Source organism: Mytilus edulis, chromosome 10 (assembly GCF_963676685.1).
Source record: "Mytilus edulis chromosome 10, xbMytEdul2.2, whole genome shotgun sequence".
NCBI lineage: Eukaryota > Metazoa > Mollusca > Bivalvia > Mytilida > Mytilidae > Mytilus > Mytilus edulis.
In genome coordinates, this window is record NC_092353.1 from 8,551,300 (window position 1) to 8,561,927 (window position 10,628).

General features: G+C 35.7%; 1 protein-coding gene across 1 annotated transcript; it reads right to left on the minus strand.

Moving 5' to 3' along the window:
* Window positions 1–2,129: 2,129 nt before the first annotated feature.
* On the minus strand, window positions 2,130–6,308 carry LOC139492564 (mucin-2-like). The gene is made up of 2 exons (XM_071280716.1): window positions 6,254–6,308; window positions 2,130–5,764 (listed from the first exon to the last, which is right to left on the minus strand). Exons 1-2 carry the CDS (start codon window positions 6,306–6,308, stop codon window positions 2,202–2,204), a joined length of 3,618 nt encoding a protein of 1,205 aa, XP_071136817.1. The 3' UTR covers window positions 2,130–2,201.
* Between the last annotated feature and the right edge of the window lie 4,320 nt (window positions 6,309–10,628).

The window sequence follows — 10,628 nt, forward strand, 5'->3', positions numbered from 1 at the left end:
TTTTTTTTCCTGCATTGTATTGATGAGTTATACGGATTTTAACTGACTTTCATAGTTTGTTCTAATGTAAGTGTTATGTTATCACACTGTAACATCACTGTCCAAGGTTCGGGAGACCGTTTGGTGCCTCAATACATGTCTTACGTTACCATATTCCGTTTCAGACTGTCTGAAGGCATACGTTTGAAGTGCAGTGGCTGTGGCTGCTTCATACATGCATGTCTAGCGTGTTGTGTTTTTTGTAAATTGTGTTGTCATAAATAAGCTGTTTGTTATCCATTATTGATTTAACTCATATTTATTATGTCAAAAACTTTTATAGCCGACTAAAAGGATGTTTTTTCGCATTGTTTAGGTCGTACGATTGCCTTTAATTGCTATCAACAACTTCATCCGAACTTTGGTGGATTCTAGTTTCATTGAAAATGATACCACATCTCTAGAATGTTTTAATGTTTCTGTATATTACATTGATATTACTGATGTATGTTTATTGTATGAATGATCATAGGTGTTCTGAAGGGTATTACTATCTAGGTTTAGTTGTTACCTGTTTCGTAATGATCATGGCATGTAAACATTTATGAAATGGTAACTTTATGTGATGTTTCATTTAATGAAAAGATCATGGTATAATCGATAACTAAATTAGAAACATATTTTCGGCATCTATTTATCATACAAATGAAATTAGACTATTTTTTACCGATTTTGGCAATAAACTGTGATTCACATCATCAACATACTTTCACCAGAATAAATCTGCTATTAAAAGGGTGTCCATATGATAACCTACAACCTGTCGGTAAACTGAATTGCCGAAACGTACATAAAGGTAGCCAAGGAGAAAATGTTCAGCTTTAGTTATCTCGTCAAACCTCCAGTATTGTTAGCATAATTACCATACTCCTTAGAGAAATCGGCTGTATATAAGTTATTTCTCTAAAACATCCATCGAATGTTTAAGATTTTAAATCAAGTAAAAGTAAAATCCACTATTTGCATATGATTTATTTCAAAAACGAATGATAAGTTCCTGAAATTAGCTAAAGAACATTATTAGTTAAACCCTAACTTGAAAAGTTATGTACTATATATGAAACGACATACCACGGTTTTTATAGTTTATCTGACCAATACATAGAAGCCATATACTTTTATTATCTGATCTGTGGTAGTGAAATAATTATATTGAAATTTTGTAATTTCCATACATTTTGTATTCAAATATACGGATAGTCATGCATAGAAAATATAAATGTTCAACTGCAATTTCTTGTTCTAGAGTAGAATAGATATAACTATTATAATTGCATTACTCATATTTACAAATAAATTCAGTTACCAAGCATGTAAAGTTCCTGTAGATTTGTGCAGTGATGACTAGTATCATTTTTATGCCCCACCTACGATAGTAGAGGGACATTATGTTTTCTGGTCTGTGCGTCCGTTCGTCCGTCCGTTCGTCCGTCCGTCTGTTCGTCCGTCTGTTCGTTCGTCCGTCTGTCCCGCTTCAGGTTAAAGTTTTTGGTCAAGGTAGTTTTTGAAGTCCAATCAACTTGAAACTTAGTACACATGTTCCTTATGATATGATCTTTCTAATTTTAAAGCCAAATTAAACTTTCGACCCCAATTTCACGGTCCACTGAACATAGAAAATGAAAGTGCATGTTTCAGGTTAAAGTTTTTGGTAGTTTTTGATGAAGTTGAAGTCCAATCAACTTAAAACTTAGTACACATGTTCCCTATGATATTATCTTTCTAATTTTAATGCCTAATAAAAATTTTTCATCCAATTTCACGGTCCGTTGAACATGGAAAATGATAGTGCGAGTGGGGCATCCGTGTACTTTTGACACATTCTTGTTCAATGTAGATTTTCGAAAAACAGAAGTTTGCGTTATAATAAAATAAAATTTATACATTTTGATATTTTGAAAACCTTTTCCTATTGATTTTTTCTACATCAATTTTCAAACGGCTTTTCCCGAGGCAACAGTAATAAACTATATCAAAATCTCATATACTCATTCGAAAATAAGGTAAATAACCATAACCATAACCGAGGAAATAACATTAACTCTTAAAGTAGTATTACCTAATGTGTCGACAGGTAAAGAGTCGTCTGCTATGCATGTATATATGAAATTTCATTGATTCTGTTATGTATGTAATTTTGTTTCATACCTTTTTCAAAACTGTCAGAAATTATTGAGTGTCTTACCTGTTACAACTTTTGTAGATGTTGTAATCTTCAGAGGGGATGACGTTGTAAGTTGTACGGACGTTTTAGTTTCTATATTGTGTGTTGTCGTAACATCCTTTGAAGTAGTTAAAGGTGATGTCGTTGTCTCCTTAGTTGATACCGTTGTCGTTACATCGGGAGAAGTAGTTAAAGTTGATGTCGTTGCCTCCTTAGTTGATACCGTTGTCGTTACATCGGGAGAAGTAGTTAAAGTTGATGTCGTTGCCTCCTTAGTTGATACCGTTGTCGTTACATCGGGAGAAGTAGTTAAAGCTGATGTCGTTGTCTCTTGAGTTGATACCGGTGTCGTAACATCGGGAGAAGTAGTTAAAGTTGATGTCGTTGTCTCCTGAGTTGATACCGTTGTCGTTACATCGGGAGAAGTAGTTAAAGTTGATGTCGTTGCCTCCTTAGTTGATACCGTTGTCGTTACATCGGGAGAAGTAGTAAAAGCTGAAGGCGTTGTCTCCTGAGTTGATACCGTTGTAGAAACATCGGGAGAAGTAGTTAAAGCTGATGTCGTTGTCTCCTTAGTTGATACCGGTGTTGTAACATCGGGAGAAGTAGTTAAAGCTAATGTCGTTGTCTCTTGAGTTGATACCGGTGTCGTAACATCGGGAGAAGTAGTTAAAGTTGATGTCGTTGTCTCCTGAGTTGATACCGTTGTCGTAACATCAGGAGGAGTAGTTAAAGCTGATGTCGTTGTCTCTTGAGTTGATACCGGTGTCGTAACATCGATAGAAGTAGTTAAAGTTGATGTCGTTGCCTCCTTAGTTGATGCCGTTGTCGTTACATCGGGAGAAGTAGTAAAAGCTGAAGGCGTTGTCTCCTGAGTTGATACCGTTGTAGAAACATCGGGGGAAGAAGTTAAAGCTGATGTCGTTGTCTCCTTAGTTGATACCGGTGTCGTAACATCGGGAGAAGTAGTTAAAGCTGATGTCGTTGTCTCCTGAGTTGATACCGTTGTCGTAACATCGGGAGAAGTAGTTAAAGCTGATGTCGTTGTCCCCTGAGTTGATATCGTTATTGTCGCATCGGGAGAAGTAGTTAAAGCTGATGTCGTTGCCTCCTGAGTTGATACCGTTGTCGTAACATCGGGAGAAGTAGTTAAAGCTGATGTCGTTGTCTCCTGAGTTGAAACCGTTGTCGTAACATCGGGAGAAGTAGTGAAAGCTGATGTCGTTGTCTCTTGAGTTGATACCGGTGTCGTAACATCGGGAGAAGTAGTAAAAGTTGATGTCGTTGTCTCCTGAGTTGATACCGTTGTCGTAACATCGGGAGAAGTAGTTAAAGCTGATGTCGTTGTCTCCTGAGTTGATACCGTTGTTGTAACATCGGGAGAAGTAGTGAAAGCTGATGTCGTTGTCTCCTGAGTTGATACCGTTGTCGTAACATCGGGAGAAGTAGTTAAAGGTGATGTCGTTGTCTCCTGAGTTGAAACCGTTGTCGTAACATCGGGAGAAGTAGTGAAGGCTGATGTCGTTGTCTCTTGAGTTGATACCGTTGTCGTAACATCGGGAGAAGTAGTTAAAGCTGATGTCGTTGTCTCCTGAGTTGATACCGTTGTTGTCGCATCGGGAGAAGTAGTTAAAGTTGATGTCGTTGTCTCCTTAGTTGATACCATTGTTGTCGCATCGGGAGAAGTAGTTAAAGCTGATGTCGTTGTCTCCTGAGTTGATACCGTTGTTGTCGCATCGGGAGAAGTAGTTAAAGCTGATGTCGTTGTCTCCTTAGTTGATACCGTTGTTGTAACATCGGGAGAAGTAGTGAAAGCTGATGTCGTTGTCTCCTGAGTTGATACCGTTGTCGCATCGGGAGAAGTAGTTAAAGCTGATGTCGTTGCCTCCTTAGTTGATACCGTTGTCGTAACATCGGGAGAAGTAGTTAAAGCTGATGTCGCTGTCTCTTGAGTTGATACCGGTGTCGTAACATCGGGAGAAGTAGTTAAAGGTAGTGTCGTTGCCTTTTTAGTTGATACCGTTGTCGTAAGATCGGGAGAAGAAGTGAAAGCCGATGTGGTTGTCTCCTTAGTTGATACCGTTGTCGTAACATCGGGAGAAGTAGTGAAAGCTGCTGGCGTTGTGTCCTGAATTGATACTGTTGTCGAAACATCGGGAGAAGTAGTTAAAGCTGATGTCGTTGTCTCCTGAGTCGATACCGTTGTCGTAACATCGGGAGAAGTAGTTAAAGCTGATGTTGTTGTGTCCTGAATTGATACTGTTGTCGAAACATCGGGAGAAATAGTTAATGCTGATGTCGTTGTCTCCTGAGCAAATATTGTTTTCGCCAAAGTTGATGCTGTTGCTGTTTCAACCAGCGAAGATATACTATCTAAAATTGATGTCTCCAAAGTTGATGCCGTTGTTGTTCCAACTGGAGAAACGGGAAAAGTAGTTATAGCTAATGTTGTTGCCTGCTGAGTTGACGCTGTCGCTATTTCCACCGAAGAATATATTATTTCTAATATTGTTGTCTCCAAAGATGATGCCATCATACTTAAAGCTAATGGTGTTGTCGCCTGAGTTGATGCTGTTGCTGTTTTAACCGGAGAAGATATTATATCTAATATTGTTGTCTCCAAAGATGATGCCATTGTTGTTTCAACGGGAAAAGTACTTATAGCTAATGTTGTTGCCCGCTGAGTTGACGCTGTTGCTATTTCCACCGAAGAATATATTATTTCTAATATTGTTGTCTCCAAAGATGATGCCATCATACTTAAAGCTAATGGTGTTGTCGCCTGAGTTGATGCTGTTGCTGTTTCAACCGGAGAAGATATTTTATCTAATATTGTTGTCTCCAAAGATGATGCCGTTGTTGTTTCAACGGGAGAAACATGAAAAGTAGTTATAACTAATGTTGCTGCCTGCTGAGTTGACGCTGCTGTTGTCTCTATCGAAGAAGTACTTATAGCTGATTGGATGGACTCCTGATGTATTGATGATGTTTCATCGGGAACATTTGTTAAAGCTAATGGTGTTGTCGCCAAAGTTGATGCTGTTGCTGTTTCAATTGAAGAAGATATTATATCTAATATTGATGTCTCCAGAATTGATGCCGTTGTTGTTTCAACGGGAGAAACGGGAAAGCTAGTAACAGACCATGTTGTTGCCTGCTGAGTTGGCGCTGTTGCGGTTTCCACCGAAGAAACACTTATAGCTGATTGTATGGACTCCTGATGTATTGATGATGTTTCATCGGGAACATTAGTTAAAACTAATGGTGTTGTCGCTTGAGTTGATGCTGATTCTGTTTTAGCCGGAGAAGATATTATATCTAATATTGTTGTCTCCAAAGTTGATTCCGTTGTTGATTCAACGGGAGAAGTTGTTATAGCTAATGTTGTTGCCTCCTGAGTTGATTCTACTGTTTTTGCAACCGGAGTTGTATGAGATGCAGTTGTCGACTGAGTTGATGCCGTTGCTATATTATCGGGAAAAGTAGTTGTAGGTAATGTGATTGTCGTCAAATTATTGACAGTAGTTTCAGTTGTGGTCGTTGCAGTAGACCCAGGAAGAACTAGACATAATATACACAAAAGAATAGTTATGTCAAATATATATTTGAATTTATTGCTGAATTATTGAAATTTGGATACCATTTCTGAAGATTTTTGACTTATATGGATTGTATGCGTGTGTTTAGACCACCCCTTTCACCAGTTAGTTATCCCATTGAAATTGGCTGCAAAAGACGTACTACTTCCGTATTGAATTAATGTGTAATTTAGGTAACTGGTATAATATATTACACGACTACTTCATTATTCAAGTTTGAATAACAGTAAAATAACAAAAATACCGAACCCGAGGAATATTTTATACGGAAAGTCCTTATTCAAATAGCAACATCAAAAGCTCAAACACTTCAAACAAATAGATGATAACTTTTATATTCCTGTCATTTTTCTAATCTTAAGATGATTGATGAAAACTGGTTTAAAGCAAGCTAAACTTCACATTTATATGACAGTAGCATACAAATCTTTTACCATATGTATGTTTATACCTTTAACTGCTGTATATGTAACTATGTGACCCCAAGTTGCTAATGTCCATGTCATTTATTTGGTCTCTTGTCGGGAGTTGTCTCATTGGCATTCATACCACATCTTCTCTTTTATAAACAAGCCAGGAAGACACAAAACACAAGATAAAAGGATACCAAGACTTAGCTAATACAGCATCACAACAAGGTTATAATTCATGTAAGCCGGTATAGTAAGAAGGTTCTGGTGAACTTGCGGCATCAATTTACATTTGACTTTTCCACTTGTATCTTCACTTATTACAATTACAGAATCCTGCCGTATAAGTAATTATAATATATACCTGTAACTGTAATTATATTCACAATCATAAATGTACAAGGCAATGTAAACACTCTCCACATTTTCTGCGGCAAGAGCATCTGCAAGAAAATTTCAATTTGTCAGAGCATTCACTTATATGTTGATTCACGTTCTGATAATGAATTTTGTTTTATCAATTTATCAAATTTGCTTACAACAAACAAAAGTACAATTCTGTAGATGCTTCGTCAGAGGAGCTTTTCTAGATAAAATTCAGCATTCAAATGCCATCATTTCGAAAGGCGATTATGCATATGGTTTCATGGAAAAAGCACAAAGCCATTCTACAGTCAATACAGTTACATGCGGTACGCTGACCCATAGTTGTTAATGTCCGTGTCATTTATTTGGTCTCTTGTCGAGAGTTGTTTCATTTGCAATCAAACCACATCTTCTGTTTTGTAAACAAGCCAGGAAGACACAAAAACAAGATAAAAGGATGCAAAATACAGCCTCACAACAAGGTTACAATTCGTGTATGCCGGTAGAGTAAGAAGGTTCTGGTGTACTTGTGGCATCATTCTTGCTGTTCAGTTATGCTATAGAGATATAGGAAGATGTGGTATATGTGTGTACATATAAGCAAAACTTTCATTGGCAGATTGCAAATAAAAAAAAAACGATGCACCGAAGTATTGTCGAATCGTGTGTTGTTTATCAAAAGCAAACAAATTATCCTACTATTTCTCAATACTCCTTTCAACCTCAATCTTTTGCAGAAGAACAAAATTGGAATATTTTTTTTTATCAAAGTACAAAAAAATTGGTAGCTTTAACAATTTGTCAATCGCATCAACGTTTTTATGCCCCGCCGAGGGGTATTATGGTTTACAGGTTGTTTGCTCGTCCGTCTGTTCCGCCTAAAATTCAATTGAAGTGGATGTGGGAGTGGGGAATCCATGTACTTTATTGTTCAATAAGGTTTATTTATGTAAACCATATTAAACAAGAATGAGTCTGTAGTACACGGCAACAATATTTGACTCCTTAGAACGCCAAGAAAAAGTTCTACTATATGATTAACGATATTGTACGCAAACATGCATCTGCAATGTATATAAGCCGCGAACAAGTGATATTGTAGGAATCAAACTAAATTTTACCTTTATTACAAAGAAAACCAGTCAGTAAAATTTTTAAACCAAACAGTTATTTGTTTATGTAGCTCATAAACTGATGAATAATCTCGTCTTTTTGTTCGTATGTACTTTGTTCGTCTAATTGGTCATCTATCCGTCATACCAAATTGTAATCAACCCTTCCTGTACATTCATCAAAGATTCTAATAAAAAAGTTTACAAATTAAGTATTCTTTAAAACAAAATACGTATGAAGGCATCTTCCAGTATAGATTAATTCAGTAAGGTGTGTATGTAAAGAAACGTCTAAAGTTAGAAAAAATACTCTATAAAGAAAAACAAAAGAAGAACTGGAATACCGGGTTTCCCTTATATAAAATGAATAATAAGTGTTGTTTTTTTTTCAAATTTGATTGCACACACTGTTAGATCTGAAAATTTGGAAGGAAATTGTTGTCCTTCCTTCGCCGATATTCGAACTCATGCTATTTGAATATATATATTCCAAGAACGATATGAAATTCCCTCTTTCGTGATAAGATAATCATTTATTATTGTCTTGATGTCAAACCCTTATATACCACACTTTTTTTTCATTTAGAATTTCCTTTCTGTGAATATGCAATTCTGAATATCTTTGTTGTACCATCCTAGTTGTTACTATTAGGCAAAATCATAAGAGAAGAAAACAAGTAAGAAGGGTGATAACATTCTTCTTCAATTCAATGGTAGATAGGTCTGGTAGACTTCACTTGGCAACAAATCAGATATGTTTGACTTCTCTGCAATAGTTTTGAAACATAACATTGTATTCAAAAATACTAGACAAACTGACCTGATATACTGTGGATTCATTAATATTCGTTGGATACTAATTTTCGTGGATTTCGTGGATAAAGGGGAACCACGAATTTTAATGTTCAACGAATTACAAATTGTCTAAACGATTAACTGTCTAGGAATATGCCATTTTTCCTCAATCCACGAAAATTTTCAAAGGAAAAATGTCCTGTTTGAATGACAGTTATCAGTATTTTAATACAGTTTAAGGTAGCACAATACAAAGATTTCATAACTCCAACTCCCATGTTTTAAATGCTGTAACTTTCTTAATAATGCTTGAAAATTTATAAAAGTGGTAGTTTTGGATAGCTAACAGATTACTCTTTCGAATTAATGCAATGTTAGTATTATGCAACAATAATGTAACCAATTATAATGTTAACTGTGTCTAAAATATTTTTCACCAAACTTTCTGCTTTTAAATGAAATTAGCTTCTGCATTGGTATTCCTAGAGGGTTGATTATATTAATTGTTGTTCCTATGGCCATTATCTACAAAAGGGTGTCTCAGATTTCAGATAGAATGTATAGAACAAATTTTACACCTAATTAAACATTTTCGTCTTTTATGTGGTTAGGATGTTTACACTAATTACAGATTTATGAGAGAATGGAATCCGATATGGACAATTTGAGACATTCTTTTGAAGCCCATGATGTGGTGATTGAGATTTCGTTAAAATTTTCTGTATAGTTAAAGAGATGATAGAGCTAAATGTATTCAAGTGAACTGACCGATTTTGCCACTAATTACACAATAATTGATTACATAATGATTGCATAATAAAAATATTGCATTCATATAAAAGATTAATCTTTTATCTATCTATATATACCTCTTTTATTATTTTTTATGCATTTATGAGAAAGTTACGGCATTTTGAAGGTTAGTGATTGGAAGTAAATAAATCTTTGCTACCTTAAATGAAATATTTCTAAGAGAAAGAGAAAAACGTCCTGTGATTGAGATATTGTTAAACAAACTCGTTTGACCTTCCTTCTTTTTTGTGCTTTTTCAATTCGCCTGTCAAGAGAAATTTATTCAATAACAAATGCGAAACTGACTATAAAACTATTTCTTCAAAAGAAATTCCAATGAAAAACTTTTGCATCCATACTCAGTCTGAAAGTTTTATATATATTTATTTTCGTAATCTGTTTACATATATATAAATTGATACGTTTCGCTCTTTTTATTCACGCTCTCATGACTTATTTAACTGGGGTTTACATTGAGAATGGAAATGAGGAATGTGTCAAAGAGACAACAACCCAACCATAGAACAAACAACTTCAGAAGGTATTCAATAGGTCTTCAATGCAGCGAGAAAATTCCGCAACCGGAAACGTCCTTCAGCTGGCCCCTAAACAAATATATATATTGGCCTTGAATGTTTGTTCCTAATATTTTATTGACTGTGCATTTGCATTCAGATATCGAAGATCAAATTAATTCGTTCATAGTGTATTAATTTACGTTTTTTGATTGAATTAAGCCTGCCAATTAATATTATATCGTGTGTTTTTCTATGTTGTGATCTTATGCTATTGGGTTAGAAAAAGGGAGAAGGTTTGAATCCATTAAAACGATTAATCCCGCTGCAAATGTTTGCACCTGTCCTAAGTCAGGAATCTGATGTACAGTAGTTGTCGTTTATTTATGTAATATATACGTGTTTCTCGTTTCTCGTTTTTTTATATAAATTAGACCGTTGGTTTTCCCGTTTGAATGGTTTTACACTAGTAATTTTGGGGCCCTTTATAGCTTGTTGTTCGGTGTGAGCCAAGGCTCCGTGTTGAAGGCCGTACATTGACCTATAATGGTCTACATTTTTTAAATTGTTATTTAGATGGAGAGTTGTCTCATTGGCACTCACACCACATCTTCCTATATCTATAGACTGGTTCAGTGATTATGAACATACTAAACTCCAAATTATACACAAGAAACACAAATTAGAGATAATACAAGACTAACAAAGGCCAGAGGCTCCTGACTTGGGTCAGGCAGAAAAAAAGCGGCGAGGTTAAACATGTTTATAAGATCTCAACCCTCTCCCTATATCTCTAAACAATAGAGAAAAGTAAACACATAGCAATACGCACATTA

Excerpts from the sequence above, each read along its gene's own strand:
- LOC139492564 (XM_071280716.1), bottom strand. The coding sequence starts at position 6,308 with ATGACATGGACATTAGCAACTTGGGGTCACATAGTTACATATACAGCA. Across the intron at positions 5,765-6,253 it reads TACATATACAGCAGTTAAAG|TTCTTCCTGGGTCTACTGCA; the intron begins GTATAAACATAC and ends TATTATGTCTAG.